This window comes from Grampus griseus (assembly GCF_964374135.1).
Source record: "Grampus griseus genome assembly, chromosome: 11".
NCBI lineage: Eukaryota > Metazoa > Chordata > Mammalia > Artiodactyla > Delphinidae > Grampus > Grampus griseus.
In genome coordinates this window covers 45419055-45439843 of record NC_139005.1, presented here as the reverse complement: position 1 = coordinate 45439843, position 20789 = coordinate 45419055, and the positions used below count along the sequence as shown (strand labels likewise).

The following is a 20789-nucleotide window of genomic DNA, read 5'->3' as shown; positions in this document are numbered from 1 at the left end:
ATTAAAGTGACTTTCTAGGAGCCAAGTTCTCACTTTCACTTTTTCTTCTTGCCTTTAGGGGTTTCAAGGGGTTTCCCCTCAGCTAGAGCCAACTGTTTCTTCAGATCCAAGAGTTTAGCCACCTCTGCAGCAACCTGGTTCTTGTCTGCCTTTTGTGCTTTCAATTCCCGGACAATGTTGCCCTAAGAGAAGAGGGGATGGGGGAATCACAACAGTGAGACCAGAAACGACCTATTTAGGATTCAGCTTTTCCAGCCTCCCATAGGGCTTAAGCTCCGTACCTGCTTGGTCACTTCATCCATCAGCACTTGTATCTGCTGTGGTCCAGCTGTTGTCATAGTCTCTACAGCTGCTGGCTTGGGGGATGCTTTTGCCTTGAGATCAACAACAGAGTTAGCACCTGCTACCATATACATGCCCTGACCTCAAGTTTTATATAACATCTCAGGGGGAAAGTGATTACCTTTAATGACAAGGACTCTTCTAGCTAAGACAGGAAAGAAAAATGAAGTGAGGAAGCAGCAGGGCCAATAGATGGAAAGAGGGGTGAGTGAGGGCTACTGGAGGATGCTAACTGTGGGTGGGTGAGGCACAGTCTTTAGCTTTCTCACCTGGCCCCCGCTGAAGCGCTGCCTCAGACTTTCAATCTGGTCATTTTCCAGTTTTTGGAACAAGGGACTGACCTGTGAAAAAAAGAATTCCAGAATCATTCACTGATTAGGTATAAACTCTACCAGACTATATAGAGGGCCTCTCCACCCCAACTTCTGACATTTAGGAACTCAGTGGTCTAGAAAAAACACTCTTACAGAGTGTAACACTGAGCAAATACCTGCTGATTTCAGTAAAGAATCCAGAAAAAGCATTCACTAGGGTCAAAAGTTATTTAAACTATTTAATGATGCTAGGTTGATGCAAAAGCTTAGAGGTGTACATACTTTTATCCCCTTGTGTTGAGGAAGTGGTTACTTTGTATTCTCCCTGCCCCTTGGGTCCTGGCATGAAGGACAGTGAGGATACGTGAGCTACAGAAAACACTGGGCTTGTAAACCAATACTAAGGACTTTATATTAGAAACAAGCCTAAGTGAAGAGTGGGGATGAGTGGGGAAGGGGTTCGAATAGCTATGAGAGTCTCATGCCCAAAGTTAAGTTCTTCCCTGACCCCTCCCCAGAGGCTGCTTGGCAAAAGCAGGAATTTTGAGAGAAGCTGGCTCTTTCAAATCTAGAGACCTACTGTGCCAATCTGGTGTCCTGCTGGTAAGGTGCACAGGAAGTTTGTGAGCAGGATGCTGCAGGCTGGAGGTGGGAGCTGCAGCTGGGCCTGGATGGTAGCACTAACCGTGGGCATGTAAGGCTGGAGCATGATGGACAGCAAGGCAGCTATATTCACTGCCAAGCCTGTCACTGTCCCTGCCCGCTGTCTGAGGAAGAAAAGATATTAGTCACGACCCCCAGGAGGACGTAGCCTACCAGCCACTTTATTCCTAGAGCCAACCGTACCTCCTTACCTACCTGTCAGCCTCGCTGCCTTTAATCCGCTTCCAGGGCTCGTTCACCTGAATGTACTGGTTGCCATGGCGAGAGATGGTGAGGATACTGCGTAAGGCATCCCGGATCCTGGGAAGGAAGGATGCAGGCCAAGGTGTAAGGTTCTGGGGGGACCAGTATGGGGCTCTCAACATGCCAGCAGATCACTGAGTTGAGACAGAGGTATAGCTACTTACCGAACCTTCTCTAGCAGCTGGTGATAATGCTGGAGCTCCAGGGTGACATGGGCCAGCAGGCGCCGATCATCAGAGGTGAGCACCATCTCAGGCACAAAACCCCCAAAAAACTTAGACACAAACATCCCAGCTCTGGATGGGAGGAGGGCAGGAGAGGGGAGAGAAAAGAGAAGTTACTGCCCAGTCTCCTTAGAGAAATTTGACACGATTTTCATAATTCTGCATTTTCTCAGAACTGAAACCACCTGGCTCCCTCAAGCTGGAAGGCAAAACTTAACAAATTAATTCCTTATTCTCCCTCTCCCGTAAGAATATGAGTCTGCACATAACAGACGTTTTATATACAGATATCCCTTATATAAAGGGAACTAATAAAGTTAAGCAACCGTTTATTTTTAAGAAGTTAAAAACTCAGAATGATCACGTTGAAATATGCATTAATTGCTACCAAACAAATAAATCCTCTAGTAGGGACTATCTGTTCAATGTGGTTAATGAGCAAACCTGAAAGCGTGTGTAGCCATGGAGGATATTTCTTTAGGTTGCAGAGTAGCTGAGATAGGGACCGATAATGGAATGTGAGCCTGAAGTAAGAAAACTGAAAAGTACAGCAGAAGTCTCCTACCCCTATGCTAAAATAACCCCCTTCTTCAGCCAAACTTTTCAGTGGTCTGCAAGTGAACCTTTTTGCTAGGAAAAAACACATTTCCAATTCTACAAAGAACATTAATAAGAAAATAATTCACAAAAATTCACTTTGTGACCAACTCTGCTAAATCACATCTCTACAACTAACTCGCACCAAGCATACGTGGCCTACTAGCCCCACCCCAGGCTCATCTGCTGACTCTCACCCCTCACCAGGTCCCACCTGTTGATGAAGTTGCCCAGATTGTTAAGCAGCTCAGAATTATTCTTGAGCAACATGTCTGTCCAGGAAAAGGCACTGTCCTGACCCTCAGGCCGAATGTACAGCAGATAGAAGCGCCAGATGTCAGCAGGGATCCCTGTGTCCTGGGCCATGTCCCCAAACACTCCTACACCCCGGCTCTTAGAGAATTTCCCATCCTCGTAATTCAGGTATTCTGGACAGAGAAGGAGAATGAGAACCATCTGTTCAAATCATGTCCTTCCTCGTGGGATGAACTGGGAGATTGGGATTGACAAATATACACTAATATGTATAAAACAGATAACTAATAAGAACCTGCTGTATAAAAAAAAAAAATCATGTCCTTCCTCTCTGACCCACTAACTCTTCTTTCCTCTCCCTCAACCTCAGTTCTAGAGTAGCTGGCCTGCACAGAACTTGGGAGATCCTTCCTCTGCATTCTGGTCTTCTGTTTACTTCTACCCATTACAAAATTTAGCTTTGGACTTTTGCTCTCCTCCGGTTGTTTCCTTTTCCTTTTTTTTTTTTTGCAGTATGCGGGCCTCTCACTGTTGTGGCCTCTCCTGTTGCGGAGCACAGGCTCCGGACGTGCAGGCTCAGTGGCCATGGCTCACGGGCCCAGCCGCTCCGCGGCATGTGGGATCTCCTGGACCGGGGCACGGACCTGCGTCCCCTGCATCGCCAGGCGGACTCTCAACCACTGCGCCACCAGGGAAGCCCTTGTTTCCTTTTCTGCATTGAGCTTCCATGTTCTAATTGTTTCCTATTCCATCTCAACTCCTAACTCAAGACCTAGCACCTCTCCAGGAGTTTCTTCCAAGTACTGTCTTGGCCCTCATTCCCTAAGAACATCCCCCTCTCCAATCTCCCAGGGTACCTGTAGCAATGAGGTGGCTGACCAAAGTGTAGTTGTCCTCAGCTCCTAGGGCTGAACAAGGAAAGACTAAGCCGTGGAAGGGAACATTGTCTTTGGCCATGAACTGATACAGGCTCACCTATGGAATATAATTGGGAGACAGAGCTCCTGACATCCTCTTCAAAGGCCCAAGAAAGATCAGCTACCCACCGCTAACCACCCCCACTATACACGCACCCTCCCCAGGTCTTTGACAGGCTAACAAAAAACTGCTCACTTGTTCTGGGTTCTTCCACCATTTCTCCCACTGGTCTGTGTAGTTGGCTGTGATGGACAGGTAGCCAATGGTGGCATCAAACCAGACATAGAATACCTGGAGGGTCAGGAGGGAGGAGATACAGTAAGATGCAAGAACACTGGGAAAACCTTGCCAACCCAAAGCCTCAGACTGAATCAAGACACAATCAAGTCTGTTCTGCTAGCCCAGGGTTTCAATCCCAAGGCTGAATAATATGAGATATGAATAAAGCATAGCGTTTTTACCTTGTCCTCAAAACCTACTAAGGGCACAGGGGTTCCCCACTTGAGGTCTCGGGTTATGCAGCGTGGCTTGAGGCCATCCCGAAGCCAAGAACGAATGATGAACCGGGCGTTAGGTGTCCAGTCACTGCCAGGCAACGTCTTCTCCAACCACTCCTCCAGCGGCTTTCCCAACTGAGACAGCAGAGAAGCACAGAGAGCTGGTTTAGGACAGTCGCATGTGTGGTCACCATAAGGATAAATACGTACAACCATTTTGGAGTAGTTTGGTGATATATAATTAAAATTAAGGATTCATGACTTTGCCATAGCAATTCCACTTCTAGGGATTTTTTTCAACAGAAATATTCACATAAGTGTGTACAGATGTGTTTATAAAGAAGTGCACAGTTCACCACAGCAAAAATTAAAACTAATTCACTTGGTTCTGTAGAATTTAAAGAAATATGGTATATCAACATAATGAAATACTTATAAGCCCTTTAAAAAGAGTGAGGAAGACCTGTATGTACTGATATGTAAAGATCTCAGAAATACATTAAATAAACTGCTAAACAGTAACATATGATATAATCCTATTTATAAAAATAAAGAATAGTAATACACAGATTAACATAAGGCCAAAAAATTTTTGAGGAAAACTATATCTCAGTGCTTTATCCTCACATGAGATTAAGGGGAACATCCACTTTTACACCATGTATTTCATTCTGAACATTTTTTTTTTGGGCCGCACTGCGTGGCTTGTGGGATCCTAGGTTCCCCGACCAGGGATCAAACCTGTGCCCCCTGCAGTGGAAGTGCAGAGTCCCAACCACTGGACTGCCAGGGAATTCCCTCATTCTGAAATTTTAAAAACAAGTGTATATCACTTCTGTAAGCAGAAAAACAAAGATAAATCTTTTGTAAGGGATGGTTCATGTGATTCATCCACATAAATACTGTAGCATCCAAAACCTGACAACACACTCTACTGGTGAGGCTCTGGGCAAACAAGTGCACACACACACTACTGGGAGGAATGTAAAATGGAATAACACCTATTGAGAAAAATTTGGCAATAACCTACATATGCATTTCTCCTGGACACAGCAAGTGATCCCTGTTAAGGAATTTATCCTGAAGATACACTTCCCACAATACAAAAATACACATGCACAAGGTTAGTCACTGCAATAGTATTTTTAACTGCAAAATACTGGAAACTACCTAAATGGCAAACACAAGAAACTGGTTAAATAAACTATGGTACCCACAGGACTTCCCTGGTGGTCCAGTGGTTAAGACTCTGCGCTCTCAATGCAGGGGGCCCAGGTTCAATCGCTGGTCAGGGAACTAGATCCCTCATGCCACAACTAAAAAAAAAGATCCCACATGCCACAACTAAAGATCCCACATGCCGCAACTAAGACCTGGTGCAAATAAATAAATATTTTTAAAAAACAAAACAAAAAACCATGGTACCCACACAAAATGGAGTACTATGCAGCTGTTTAAATAAAACAAACAAACAAGCCTGAGTAAGAAGGATCTCTATCATCTGATATGGAGTAATCCTGATATGGAGTCATTTCTAGAACATACTGTTAGATGGAAAAGACAAAATGCAAAAGAGTATATACAGTATGCTGTATTTTGTATAAGAGGAAATAACATACATACACATACACACACACACACACACACACATAGGCTTATCTTTACAAAAATAAACACACTAAGACAAAATCAGAAAACAAAGCCCATCACCTACAGGAGATGGGAGAACAAGGTAGCCTGGACAGGAAAGGGAATAAGGGAATGACACTTCTCTGCGTATACCTTTTTGCATGGTTTTGATGTTTTAGAAGCATACTGATGTTCTACATTTTCAAAAAATTAAGTTAGTAAGTATGAGGAGAGAAAAAGAACTAGAAGCAAATGAACCAAACTTATTGGCTTACTTCAGTAACACAACCACACTAAAGGGGGAAAAAACTAAGCCAAGACAATTTTGAACATATTTGATTATATACCCGCGCTTGGGGGGGAAGGGGCAGGACTGCCAATAAACCCTAAACTCATCTTAGTAGGTTTTTTGATAGTGGTATGGGTGAAGCAATTCTGAAATTTTTAGGTGTATTGTAGAATCGAGCAAATGAGTAAATAATGTTGTTGGGAACCAGAGTACTTACTGTTTGGAAGAAGGGAAATAAAAATATGAGATGAGGGAAAGTGAGGAAGAACCCCATGGGGCTGGCCTGGTATTTCAGGTGTCAGTGTGAACCCAAAACAAATGCCTAACTCTCTGCTGACAGGGCCTAGAAGCAAAGACATCCCAGTAGCAATGAGCACACTTAAATCTTGGTCTCTAACACTGTTACCTACTTAAAAAAAAAGAAACAGGTCTTGGTAGAGAAATGGTTGAATCCCAGACTGGAACAAGATGAATCTAGAATATCCTGCTATGCTAGAAAATAAGGAAGTGCTTAAAAAATGATGGGAGACCTCAGAAACACCCAGAGAAACAACCTTGAATAGACTCCCATTGGCCAAATAAGGGACAATTCGAATATGAAAATTATTTAGGACAGGAATCAATTATAAACCACTGAAAAAAATTGGCATCCATGAGTTGACACTGATAATAAATGAAATAAATGAATGAAGGAGAAGGGTAAATGTGGAGGGAGTGGCAGAGTTGGCAAATCTTAACAAAAACTGGTTCAGGTAAGAATGATTAAATAAATGGATGCTAAATTTAGAGGGAACCTTTCAATGAAGAGCAAAGTACTTGCATGGTCTTAAAGTGTATTCCCACAGACTGCTTATAAGTTGCAAAGGGGAAAACATTAATTGTACGGTGGAGAAGCTGGGTAACACCCTGATTGAGCAAAATTAACATCACCAATGAGGGGGAAATGGCCATGATGTGAAAGAACAAAGTATCATTTTGGAAAGAACAAAGTATCATCTGGAAAGAACAAAGTATCATTTATGTAGTATTCCAGCTGAGGATGCATAACCTGAATCTAGCCATGAGGAAAATAGCCAACAAATCCAGAATGAATACTCTATTTTAAAAGGGGGAATCAGGGCCTATAATTATTAAAAACTGTTAATGTCATAAAAGATAAAGAAAGGCTGAGGAACTGTTTCAGATTAAGGGAAACTAAAGAGACAGAAAAACTAAATGCAATACATGATCCAGAACCAGATTCTACACTACAGGAAAAATGATGCTAGAAAGGATATTAATGGAATAGTTGGCAAAACTGGAATATGGCTGGTAGATCACACAACTATATCAATGTTAAATTTCTTGAAGTTGTTAACCATACTGTGGTTATGCAGGAATATGTCTTTTTTCTTAGGAAACACACCGGGCAGCATTCAAGAGTAAAGAGGTTATATAAATACAGATGCATACATGTATGAGAGAGAGAATAAGCTAAACCAAATGGAGCAAAATCTTAACAGCCATGAATCTGGGTAATGGGTACATGAGGTTCTTCTGGGTAAAGAACATGAGGTTCTTTGTTCTAGCAACTGCTTATTCTTGCAACTCTTTTTGCAAGCTTGAAATTATTTCCAAATAAAAAGTTTAAAAGGAAAAAAAAAAAGCAGCAAATCCACTAAAGTGAAAAATTGGTTAAGACACATTGTGAAGTAAAAGAAAGAAAGTAGACTGAAGAATATGAATGCCATGATCTAATTTGTATTAAGGAGAAAAAAAAGGCATAAGAATACTTTCATGTGCAAGTGCTACAAAGGAAAATCAGCAGTAGTAAATCTCTCTTGGCAGATGGGCCTGGACCTTTCACTTTGTGCCCTTTTCCTGTTACATCTTTTAACCTTAAGCATGTTAAGTATAATTTTAAAATGGAAATTAAAAATATATGAGGGTGATTTGGTACAAATTTGCCTCTGCCTGTGGCTGAGGCAGAGGGGGCAGAGGAGGCCATGCAGACTGGCTTGAGGGAAAGGCCCACTCACCTTAGGCAGGTCCAGAAACAGGTGCCGAGAGGATTTCACCACAGGGCACGACCGGCAGACTTTACACTGAGGCTTCTGTGAAGGGAAAGTCAAGAGAAGGGGTGACCCAAGGTAGGACAGTCAGGATCAGGCTACATGCCAGGAGCTGTCCAGGAGAGGGGGGAGGCACAGAGAGATGAGGTCCCCCGTCTGGCACCGAGCTTAGCCTCACGCTCACACCCCGCCAACTCACGAACTACTTACTTGGGTCTTCTCTGAACTTGCAGACTCAGGTTTGCATAGCACAACATTTGCTACTCAGAGTTTCACATCTGTGTCCTTTCACTCCAAAGAATAGGAAAAAGCATTCTCTGAGCACAGGCTAGACCCAGAGCCCTGCACTGTACGCAGCTGTGTGAGGAGCAGAAAGAGCAACGAAGAGAAGACACACGGTTCCTCTCCTTGAGGAAGTTACAATCAATCAGGGAGAGAGGGCTTGCGTGAGAAACAAGCACAGGCTTTCACACGGCAAAATGTCAAGAAATACTCATTTTCATGGCACAACTTGACTATACAAACATTGAAGGATGATGGCGAAAGGAGTAAACAGGTGGAGCTAACCAATGAAAGCTTCTGAATGAGTTTTGATCTGGGTTTTTGAAGGTGAGAAATTATAACTCTCAGTACCTCTCTCCTGAACCCCACATGCCTCTATCAACTGCCTACCTAACATCCCTCCTTGGATGTCTAAGGAGGCACCTCAAACTTAACAAACCCAAATAGTATCACTGAATTCCACAGGAAAGCTCTTCTTCACCCAATCTTGCCTGTGTTCATAGATAGTACTACCATCCGCCCAAGCTGCTCAAGCTAAAAGCATACAAGTCGTCATTCTCTTGACTTCTCTATCACCCCGAATTGCAGTCTATCAAGTTCTATAGAGTCTGCCTCCAAAACATATCTCAAATCCTTCCCCCCTCCCACCCCGCTATTTCTACTGCTATTAACCTAGTCCAAGCTATCGTCATCCCATTTCTGAGCTACCACTGGCCTCCAGACTGGTTTCCCCACCTTCTCTCTCGCTTCCCTCCTACCCATTATCCACAGAGCAGCGTGCCATTCCACTCCCAGATGGCTGACTGGGCCCTGGAAATCGGGTCACTGCCTACCTCTCTGACCCTGTCTCTGACCCGACTCACTATGAGCCACACTGGCCTTTCCAATTCCCCTTTTCAGCGCTTTGCTGCCTCGGGTCATCGCATTTCCTGGTCCTTCTGCTTGGAACACTCTTAACCCCACTCATCACCTCCTGGCTCCTTCTCATTCTTCAGTTAAACTCTCAATTCAAATGTTACTTCTGAGAGGCCTTCCCTAATCACCCAGCTCAACTCTTCCCCCAGAAGTCACCCTCCAGCACATCTTCCGGGCAGTTTACCCTGGAGTGACTCTATTCTATCTTTAGTGTTGGTTTCCTCCCGCATTAGATAAAAATCTGTCTTTTTCACTGCTACATCCTTAACACCTAGAACTGTGACTACCCTAAAGACTCAAAAAAGTTTGTTGAATAAATGAATGAATGAATGAACTACCAAATGAATAAACATGGAGTAGAAGTAAAGGTGGTATATATGGAAAAGAGAAAGAACTAAACAAATGCAGATCAGGTGGTATGAAGCAGGAGCAAAGGTAGGGTAATATGAACTCAACTTGTCGATTTTCCAGCACAATGCCAAGCACATAGTAAATGCTCAGTAAGTATTTATGCAGTGAACTGAGTGATGAATTGCCAAGACAGAGTAGGAAGAGCCACTGGTGAAAGGTCTTGAATGCTAAAACAAAAATCCTATGGACAACAAGGTCCTACTGTATAGCACAGGGAACTATATTCAATAAGCTGGAATAAACCATAATGGAAAAGAATATAAAAAAGAATGTATATATTTGTATAACTGAGTCACTTTGCTGTACAGCAGAAATTAACACAACACTGTAAATCAACTATACTTCAATTAAAAAAAAAAAAAAAAGGGAAGAAAAAAAAGAACCTGAGGCGGACCAGACTGGGAGTCCCTTAAGATTAGAGACTGTCTCCTTCCGGGCTCCCAGGAGACCCTCCTCTCACCTTGAGCTCGATGGCATTGATGAGCTTGCCACACTTGTCACACTGGTCACCCCGGGCCTCCTCATAGCCACAGAAGGGACACATGCCCTCCACAAAGCGGTCAGCCAGGAAGCGGGCACAGTGCTCACACCGCAGTTGCTCCACAGTATCTTGCAGCACAAAACCTCGGGCCACCAACCGCTGGAAGATATCCTGGGTAATTCTGATGAGGTGAGCAAGGGACAGGGGAGGGGTGGACCGGGGGAAGTCAGAGGAAGTGGTGCACCCCTCCCTCCTGCCACTCCACCCAGGATCCAAACCCATTCAGTCCAAGTGCCAAAGAAATCAGTCAGAGACCACTTAGTCATCTGTAGGGAGTTTACTGATGAGCCCAAACACCTCACATAAACTGCCCAACTCCCCACACGATCTCTTTCCTCACCGCTCTAGAATTTACTTTTGTAAAATACAGATCTGTTTTGTATTCTTCATTAACAAAAATCTCCAAAAGGATAATAGGACTGTTTAGTTCTTTGATATGTCCTAAAAATTAAAATTAAATCAGAGTGCTGCTAAACTGCACAGAACTCTCAGCTGGCAGCCTGTCTACTATGCAGTTTTTATAAGGACGATAATCAGGCAGAGGAAAATGAGTGTATTTGCTATAAACACAGGAGTGAGAGGGGCTGTCCTGAGACAGTGGCGGCCAGGAAGAGAAGGGAGGCGGTAGAGGGAAGGCAGGTCCTTCCCATGAGCCTAAGTCCTGTCTCTTCCCTCCCTCAGCTGCACCTTCAGCCCTGGTCAGGCTTCTGCACACAATGAATCCCCGTAATAATGCCTGGGACACATTTCAGGACAATATCTGGATATTTGGGGGTGGGGGGTGGGGAACAATCTTGGTTCCTTCTTTCTGTCTCCTAGATATTCCCACTGCTCCCACTCTCCATTTCTGCCTGATTAGAGGAAACCTACTTGGTCTGCTGCGGAGTGGTTGTCCGACCAAAAATGTCAAACGAGATATTAAACCAGCGGTAGATGTCGGCGTGGATAACATGGTACTTGTCACAGATCTCCTGGGGGGTTAGACCCTCCTCCATAGCCTTGGTCTCTGTCGCTGTACCATACTCATCTGTCCCACACAGATAGAGGGTGTTCCACTGGCGGAGCCGGGAGTACCTGGGAAGGAATGTGGTGATCATGAGGCCCCATCTCAGCCCCTCCCATGTACCCAGGATCCCTCCGGCTTCCCCCCTTGAGGCCTCCTATTCCCTTGGGGCCCACTGCTCCCTCAGGGCTTTCCCCCAGCAGCTGGCTCCACCTGGCAAAGACGTCAGCACTGAGCACACAACCGATGATGTTTCCAAGATGGGGGACATTGTTGACATAAGGGAGGGCGCTGGTGATGAGCACATTCCTCTCCCCAGCCACAGGCAACCTGGTAGGGAAGAGGAAGAGAACAGTCCAGGGAGGAGAAGAGAGGGTCAAGAGGGACCCAAAGTGCACAGAACACCCAGATGCATCTGTTCTACTGTAACAGGCTCACGTCCATCTGAAGTCTTTCCTCACATGAATCCACTGGAGCATAAACTCCCCCAAAAGCCGTGAGATCCCTACGGTTGCAAATACAGGGCCCTGCCCACAGCAAGCAAGCCTCGTGTACTGCTCCTAAGAAGCCTCATTCTGACGCTGAGCTCTGTCTCTCTTTACTACCCTAAGTACTCCTTTTCCTTTAGCTCATTCCCAGGCTCCAAACTCTGGGATATTGACAACTCTCCCCAGGATCTGTCCAACCACCATCATTTGCTGACTTCCTAGACGCCAGTGCCACCCAAAAACGCGTTTCCAGCACTGACCTCTTCCCTTCTTCCCAAGTGCTATGTTAACATTACCTCTACTCACTACCTGAAATGCTTACAGCTCGCCAGCCCATACACAAGCCTTCCCAAGTCCTCTCATATCCCTTGACTCTTCCCTCCCTAACCCGTATCTGTCACTTCCTCACGGCCTGACTCAAACCAGCAGGAACCAGCCATTGCCTTCATAGCCACCCTCTCCTCCCCACTTTCCCAGGATCATTCCTAGTCATGTCACTCAATCTGCTGTCGGAAGTCACTCAGTCTGCTCTTCTCTTTTCACGCTTCATCACCAGTGAAAGCTCAGCTGCACACGTCTTGTATTCACCCCCCTCCCTGGCACTGACACCTCACCAGGTTTCCTTTCATCTTTCCAATCATTCTTTTCTTTTTTCAGTTTTAATATTTTTTTTTTATTGAAGTATAGTTGATTTACAATGTTGCGTTACTTCCAACCATTCTTAATCTACAATTGCTGACTACCATCACTTACCGTGTCCTTCAACCCTGGGCATCCTGCGAGCTCACCAAGTCCCATAATCTCTTCTGCTAATAGAGACTCCAATGATTCCCTCATGTTAACCTTACCCTTCTTCCCAGCTGCATGCTATATATCCAGTTAGATGTTCCATCTACTTCCTGGAACATTTTACAGCTCATTTCCTTGAGAAAGATCTCACTGTTTTCTCCTGGATTAACTGACTTTTCTCCCCATGACTGAATACCATAGTTTTCTCTGAAATCCAGCTTAGAAATCAGCTCCTTCAGGAAAGCCTTTCTTTACCGGCAACCGGCCTTCCACCCAGTCATCCTTGTATCCCGAGTCCATAAGCATCTTGTACCACACAATCTGTGGTGCTCCTTTTCTGTCACTTTGTAACGTCTCTCTCATCTTGAGTGTGCTTACTACGGTGGCAGATATGCACCACCAGAGTACGCCCAGGGTTCTGCCCTCAAGAGGGTTACGTTCTATCAGACAACTTCTAACTGGATCAGTGCGATGAGTGGTACAAAGTGCCCAAGGAGCTCGAAGGAAGGCAAGTATCTCCGGCCTAAGACTAAGACTTCACAGAGGCAGAACTACTTGAGTTGGCCCTCGAGAATGGGTGGGAATTTGCCTGATCAAGACACTGGGGATGCTCCGTATAATTTCTTACAACTGCATGTGAATCTACAATTATCTCAAAATAAAAAGTTTAATTTAAAAAGAAAATTAAAAAAAAAAGACACTGGGGATGTCCTTCAGTCAGAAGGAAAAGCACAGAAGATAGCCTGGTTTGGCTCTAGGGTCTTTAGTCAATTGTCTCCTCCTCTAAGTACACATTTAAACATGTTAGCCTGTATAAACACCTGAGAAAAATCTATCTCCTATTCTTTATTACCTTTAAAACAATCCTCAACAGGTACTCAAAAGAAATACTCAAAATCAGTGAATGAACAAACTTTCATTAATTCATTCAAATTTTATCATAATCTACCAAATGCTTGGCCCTGTGCTAGAAAATGTGTACCATAAAAGAAGAGAGAGGCCCTGCCTTCAATAAGCTTACAGATTAGCGAGGAGACAGACATGTAAGGAGACAATTATAGGGCTTCCCTGGTGGCACAGTGGTTAAGAATCCGCCTGCCAACGCAGGAGACACAGGTTTGAGCCCTGGCCCAGGAAGATTCCACATGCCGCGAAGCAACTAAGCCCGTACGCCACAACTACTGATCCTGGGCTCTAGAGCCCATGCGCCGCAACTACTGAAGCCTGCGTGCCTAGAGCCCGTGCTCCACAACAAGAGAAGCCACCGCAATGAGAAGCCCGCGCACCGCAATGAAGAGCCGCCCCCGCTCGCCACAACTAGAAGAAAGCCTGCGTGCAGCAATGAAGACCCAACGCAGCCAAAAATTTAAAAAAAAAAAAAAAAAAAAGTTTAAAAAGAGACAATTACAACATAATATGACAATGGAAGCTCCCAGAAGATGAAGCACTTAAAACTCTCACAAGCTCTACAGAGAAAGAAATGATAGAACTGGTCTCTTGAACAACTGTACAGCAGGTAGGTAAGATGCAGGCATTCCAGGGAGAAGGAAGAGCATGGGCAAAAACAACAAGGTGTGAGAGTATATGATCTCAGCCTGCCTTCCTCTTAAAACTCATCTTGACCCAACTGCCCCTTGACTGACCAATCTCCAGCCACTAGCCTTTTAGAAATTCCTTATAAAGAACCAAACACGATGCTTGCTCTATCTGAGACACCCTTCCCCCAGACTTACCCTTGCCCAACTCTACTCATCTTGCAAGTCTTAGTTCCCTATTTTTTTTTTTTTTGGCCATGCTGCGTGGCTTTCGGTATCTTAGTTTCCCACCCGGGGACTGAACCTGGGACCTCAGCAGTGAAAGCGTGGAGTCCTAACCACTGAACCACCAGGGAATTCCTGCAAGTCTTAGGTCAAATGCCATTTTTCTAAGTTAATCTCCTGTGATATGTTCTCATAGCATCCTGTTCTTTTCCTTCATAGTACTTACCAAAATTTATAATTACACCTTTGTGTGACAGGTTTTATTTAACTTTTAATTTTATTTTGGAGTATAGTTGATTAACAACGTTGTGTTAGTTTCATGAGTGACAGTTTTTTTTAAACACCTGTCTATACCACTAGACTCAAAGTGGTATGAGAGCACAGTCTTATCTGTTTCGTTCCCCTCTGTAGACCCAGTTCCCAGCACACAGGGCCTGACAAGGAGTGGACACTTAAATCTTTATTGAACAACATGTTCAGAACTACAGACATTTCATTTCAATGGAAAAATCTACGTATGTGTGTGAATATTATCTTAGCTATCAGGAGAGTAACAGAATATGACGCTAAGCATGCAGGCAGGGGCCAGATCATGAAAGGCCTTGTGAACTACACAGAGAAACCATCTGTAGAATTCTGAAAAGGAAGGTGAGATGATAACATAGGCAGTTTTAAGCAGCCATTCTGGTGGCATTGTGGAGCATGGGATGGCACGGAAGGAGAAGGTAAGAGATGGTGAGCCCCAATCTCAGGTAGCAGCAGTGAGGACAGGGAGAAGGGATGGATACAAGGACTCTTTAGGAGTTAGAATCAATAACCTGGTAATGGAACAAATGATACAAGCAGAGATGAGAGAAGGGTATAGATAGATGACACCAAGATTTCTGGCCTGGAATTTTAGGTGGAAGGTGGGAGTCATTCACTAAGACAAGTGAATGAAGGAGAAGGAGAAGCTGGCAGGGAAGGTAATAGGTTTGGTTTTGTACGCGTTGAGTTTGCAATGCCAGTGGAGGTGGAGGAATCTAGGAGATAGTCTGACAACTATGTCTGGAGCTCAGAATAGAGATGTGAACTGGAAAAAACAGATTTAGGTGCAATCAGTAGACAGAAAGTAGCTGAAAACATGGGTGCAGATGGGACTGACGGACAGTATATCCAAAGTATTAGCCAAGATGTTGAGAGGACAGAAAATCAAAGGTCAGCAAAGAGAATTCGACAGGCAGGTATTGGCTCTATCAACAATTTCCACGTAAGAAACCAAGCCCCACTCATGTGTGCCTACTCACACTGGATTCTGCTGTGGCTGAACAGGGGGCAAGCTTTCCAGGCCCTTCTCCCAAGCAGCTACAGCCATGGCAATCTCCTCCTCAGATAGGGTAGCCAGCTCCTCCTCCTATGAAGAGTGGACAGTATCCCTCACCAGGTGAGGGGGGGGGTGCGTAGAGTAAAGAACTCTTCTCCTTGCTCTCCATGAACTGAAAAAGTTAGCAGTCATGCTCAAAGTCCCTCTCCAAGCCACCCACCACCTCACGCACTGAGGCTCTGTGGGGACCCCTCTGCTCTGTTCCAAACCTCAGGCTCATTGCTGACAGCCCTCCCCTCAAGGAAGCTGGGCTGGGGCTGCTTTTGGAGGTAGGGCCGGAGGGCCAGGGCACCCTGCTGCTTCAGCACAGTCTCTGCAGCTCGCTGACATGGCTCCTGAGAACTCAGTGTCTGGAACCAGCTGTGCAGGGCACGCAACTCCTCTGTGGCATGGAAGAAAAGAGGCAATCAGTAAGACCAAGAATGGGCAGGCGGGAAGGGACCTCCTCCCCTTCTTCACAAAGTTTCTCCAGCTGCCTTTCCCAGTTCCCTCAGCCACCTTTCTGCTATAGCTGCCCTGTCAAGCTACACATCAAAATGGGTCCTCAATATTCTATTGCCCACTCTGTAACCCCAACACCAAGCTCCTGGGGTTGGGGCTGGTGGAGAAGTGATATGCACAGTTCTCACCAGGGAGGTATGCCGGGTCTTGGAGTAATGGATATAGTGCTCCCCACAAAACAATGTCAGCTAGAGATTCTGTCTCCTTTGTTGAGGAAAGAAAGGAAGAAGTACACAGGTGAGACACTCAGGTTCTTCCCAATTGACATAACAGTATCGTACATTTCCTAAGCACTTACTATGTGTCAAGCACTGTGCTAAGCATTTTAAATTACCTCTCTTAATCTTCACAATAACCCACTGAGGCGGACAGTAATACATTACCCTCACTTCAAAGGTGAAAAAAATGAAGTTTAAAGTGTTTTTGTGAGTTTTAAAGTTTACACTGCTAGTAAGTGGCAGTTTGGAAGTTCTGAACTCTGAATACAGTCTTCCCTCTTAATTCGTATATCATACAGCTTTTCCCAGTACCCATCTCAAGGCCCAACTCACCCCAGCCAGGAATGGACAGCTCCGACGACTCAAGCTGTGGTCAATATGAGTCAGGGCTCTCCGGACCGGGCTAAAAACATCTTCTCCCTTCTTCCCTTGGACCACTAAATAGTACAGGGCAGCGGACAAAGCTGGCTAAAATGCAGGAGACACGGGTCAGGGCAGCCATGCAGAGCAAGAGCCTGCCTGCCATTCCCCACATCTCAGTCCTACCTGCAGCTCTGTCGCTTCCCATTCCAGCCACTGGTTGGTGAGGTCATCTTGCTCCCAGCCAGATAACAGAAAGAAGTATCTACCCAGGAAGAGAGCAACAGAGGTAGAATTAAAGGGGCCCATTTGTCTAGCCCATTTCTCACCCCCCAGTGAAACAGTGGTTGTAAACAAGGCTACACAGAGGACAATAATCCCTGATTCTATTCAGCCACCTCCCTGCATCAAGAACCAGTACTGACCGACAGATTGCACTGGTGGAGAAGAGGTAGTTGCCACTATCCAGTTGCAAGACAGGAACCTTAGGCCGGGTCAGGAACGGGACCACACACTCTGACCCGGGAGAGGAAGACGGGTGAAAAACAGAGAAAAGAAAAGAAATGCTTTGTCAACTTAGAGGGACAACTTTACGGCGGGGGGCGGGGGGGGGGCGGGGGGGGATGGGCAGTCTCACGGAGAGGGTCCAGGATAGGAGCACTGAAAGGGGGTGGGTCCAGAATGAACTGGAGAGACCAGCAGGTGTTCAGCTGAGACGGCCAGCTGGAAACAACAGATGGGGACTGCAGCGAGGAGGTGGTGGTACTGGGGTAGTGCTGCAGCCAAGAAGTGGAACAACTGAAAGTAATCAGGATATCTGAGACTGATCTGAGCTACAGTGGGAGAACAAAATTAAGAGAACTGGGAGGACTGACAAGAGAACCACTTAAGAGTCACCCAAACAGATGGCTGGGAATGAGAAGAGGTAAACCGAAGAGAGTATGTGTGTCTCTGTGTGCTTAGGAAAGGAAAGCAGGGTTTCCTAAGAACGACAAAGGAGAACCTGGCGGTTATCATGTGAGTGACGTGTGGTGGGGGGGTTGCCTGATAGGGGTGGGAGAAGGTTGGAAAAGGGAAAGAGGTTCACTAGAGTGAGGCGAGGTCCTGGAAGAGGAAGGAGGGAAGGCAAGAGAAGGGTACATTGAGGGTAATTAAGGGAAGTGACGGATGAAAGGTACGACTGGGAAGAAAGAGGTGATGGGGCGCCCAAGGATAATGCGGGAGAAGGTTGACGGGAGTGCGTGACGGGGGCGGGGTTGACGAAGACAACTGTAGGGTGGTCGTCGGCGTGTTTTCAGTCCCGCCCGGCTCATCCACCGCCCACCAGCACCAGCAGACTACCTTCCGGGCCTACAGTGCTGATAAGCAGCTCCGCTCTGCCCTGGGCCCTCCCGGCGGCGGCCAGCACGGGCAGGCTCCCCGGGGCGCCCTCGCTCACGAACAACCTCATTTCGCCGCGGATCCCACGCTGATGCAACCGGAACCGGTCTCCCGCCAGTGGGATGAGCGACCGCCGCGAAGCACGCCGGGAAATGGAGTTCCGAATGTGGCCTTTCCCCCGGCCAGACTCCCGGAAAGTAGACTATTTCTCCCATCATGCAACACTAGGAAACAGGAAAAGAGTGTCATAGAGACGGAGAGGCAGTAGATACTGTGCCAGAGTAGCACTTTTTTGGTGGGAGGGTCGAGGAGACCTTTACGTGTGGGGCTCGGCGCGCTTTAATCCTGTAACGCAGCCCACGGGCGGTGACGGAAACCGAGGCCCCCAGTCATCTTGCTGAAGTGGCGACGTCATGATAGCGGCTGTTCGCAATGGCTGACTCTCGATTCGAGTTCATAAGAATCAGAGTTTTAGAGTTGAGAGTTATGATAAACTTACGTTAGTGACACAATAAAAATTAGGGTACATATCCTATTAACAAAAAAGAATGTGACTATTAAATATTGATTTAATACCATTCTAAAGCGCATATGCAGCCAGGCAATCTCATTTAAAGGGAAGGGAGCATGTAAAGGAAAAAGGTAAGTTGAGGCGGAGTAAGAAGGCTAAGAGTTTGTCAATAAGTATACGTTATTCAAGGAAGCACGTATCAGTAATTGAGAAAGGGACCCTTCTTAATCATCTTTGTATACCTTTAAGATTAATTAATACCTAATTGTACTTATGAGCTGAGGTACAGAGAGGTTACTTTGTGCTATACAATGCATTGAAGATACGATTATTCACAAAATAGATATAGGCTTCTGCCTTAGCGGAGCTCACAGACTTCCTGGGAAGTCAGAAAGTCAAATAACCTTTAACGTGTCATGAAAGTTATAATGTGGGAATGTGAAATCTGCTGTAGGGTTTCCTAGTTAGGACCCCTACCCGACTCTAAGGGGTTAAGAGAGGCCTTCTTGTGCAAATGGCCTTTCAACTGAGACCTAGCTGATGAGAAAGAGTTAGCCTGGTGGAGGTTGGTAGGAGTGGGGAAAGGAAGTGTTTCAGGCAGAGGAAACAACTTACGCAAAGGACCAGAGACCTCAATGCTGTTCAGGAATGTGAGAAAGTAGTGTGTGGCTGGAGTATGGAGTTTGTGGTGGGGAGTGTGAAAACACTGGGCTAAAAGGAGGAAGCCTCTGTAAACCACACTGTAAAATTTGGACTTTACTCTGAGGAAAATGGGAAGCCTTTGAATGGTTAAGTCAGGGGAGTGGCAGGCCATTTTTATGTTTTAGAAGCATCACTCTGGCTGCTGTGCCAAGAATGGACTGGAGAGGAGTAGAACTATATGCAAGGAGACTAGTTCAAAGGTCATATTATCTGGGCTGAAAAGGGCAGTAGTTGTAGGGATTAAAGGAAGTAGGCAGGTTGGAAAGATTCAGTAATCAATTAAATGTGAGTGGTGAGGAAACAAGAGAAATTAAGGTTGGCTGCCAGGTTTCTGGCATGGGCAATTGGGTACATCCTCTATGTACTCCAACAGATGATAGTATTTCCCCTATCATAGTGTTTATCACACTGTATTTTAATTGTTATGAGAGGGCATCTGTTTTTTTTTTTTGGCCACGCCAAAAAATGAGAAATCTTAGCTCCCAAACCAGGGACGGAACCCATGCCCCCTGCAGTGGAAGAGCTGAGTCCTAACCACTGGACCGCCAGGGAATTCCCCAAGAGAGGGCCTCTTAATTGACAATGCCTAGCACATGGTCCTTGCCCTGGCACGTATGGCAGTAAGCATTCAATAAACATTTATAAATTTAAATTTAACTTGGGAGTTCCCTGGTGGCCTAGATTTTAGGATTCCGGGCTTTCACTGCCATGGCCCGGGTTCAGTCCCTGGTTGGGGAACTGAGATCCGTCAAGCAGCATGGTGCAGCCAAAAAAGAAAATAAATAAATAGGGGCTTCCTTGGGGGCACAGTGGTTAAGAATCTACCTGCCAATGCAGGGGACACGGGTCCCAGCCCTGGTCCGGGAAGATCCCACATGCCGCAGAGCAACTAAGCCCATGCGCCACAACTACTGAGCCTGCGCTCTAGAGCCCGCAAGCCACAACTACTGAAGCCCGCGTGCCTAGAGCCCATGCTCCACAACAAAGAGAAGCCACTGCAATGAGAAGCCTGTGCACTGCAACAAAGACCCAACACAGCCAAAAATAAATAAGTATATTTAACTTAATAGTTGTACTAGAAGAGAAACAGATTTGGGGGGGAAGCTGACAAGTTCAGTTCAGAACATACTATGTTTGTAGTACCTATGAAAAACCCAAGTGGAGTTTTTCAGTGGACAATGGATTAGACTGGAGCTCCAGAGAAAGAGCTGGACCAGAGATATGGTGCCAGCAACGTATGGAGGTCATTTGAGCTGGGGAGAGAATAAGATCACCTATGGTGTATAGAATGCAAAGGGTACAGGATCTCAGACAGACCTCTGGAGTTTAAGAAGCAAGCAAAGTCCTTCCTTATGCAACAGAGAAGGAACTGCTGAAAAGGTCAACTGTGTTGGCTGTTGCTGAGAGGTCAAGCAACATAAGGACTGCAGAGTGTCCCTGCAAAGTTAGGGGTGACCCTATGAGGAGTGAGCTTGCAAAGGTGAGGGAGTGAGGGGAAAGGAAATGGAGACCCCCATTTAGGCAACTTTCTCAAGAAGTTTGA

The 20789-nt window shown here is 45.7% G+C and overlaps 1 protein-coding gene across 3 annotated transcripts; it reads right to left on the bottom strand.

Moving 5' to 3' along the window:
* Positions 1–11: 11 nt before the first annotated feature.
* On the bottom strand, positions 12–18133 carry MARS1 (methionyl-tRNA synthetase 1). 3 transcript variants are annotated; one of them, XM_082665817.1, is made up of 22 exons: positions 17995–18133; positions 17079–17169; positions 16840–16918; positions 16627–16761; positions 16204–16279; positions 15784–15956; positions 15498–15604; positions 11388–11504; positions 11042–11245; positions 10091–10292; positions 7990–8064; positions 4018–4188; positions 3752–3847; positions 3496–3613; positions 2598–2811; positions 1727–1858; positions 1515–1619; positions 1237–1423; positions 612–683; positions 464–487; positions 282–374; positions 12–182 (listed from the first exon to the last, which is right to left on the bottom strand). In XM_082665817.1, exons 1-22 carry the CDS (start codon positions 18101–18103, stop codon positions 36–38), a joined length of 2727 nt encoding a protein of 908 aa, XP_082521943.1. In that variant the 5' UTR covers positions 18104–18133; the 3' UTR covers positions 12–35. The 3 variants fall into 3 exon arrangements, with proteins under 3 accessions (XP_082521943.1, XP_082521944.1, XP_082521945.1); XM_082665818.1 differs by lacking the exon at positions 464–487; XM_082665819.1 differs by lacking the exon at positions 17995–18133 and having other exon boundaries at positions 16627–16730; positions 17079–17167.
* Between the last annotated feature and the right edge of the window lie 2656 nt (positions 18134–20789).

Bases quoted from the DNA above. Each gene is read 5' to 3' on its own strand.
- MARS1 (XM_082665817.1), bottom strand. From the start codon at position 18,103: ATGAGGTTGTTCGTGAGCGAGGGCGCCCCGGGGAGCCTGCCCGTGCTG. The intron at 4,189-7,989 runs GTGAGTGGGCCT...CTGCTGTCTCAG, and splicing joins TGTTTCTGGACCTGCCTAAG to TTGGGAAAGCCGCTGGAGGA. The intron at 684-1,236 runs GTAGGTCTCTAG...TTTTTTTCACAG, and splicing joins CAGGACACCAGATTGGCACA to GTCAGTCCCTTGTTCCAAAA.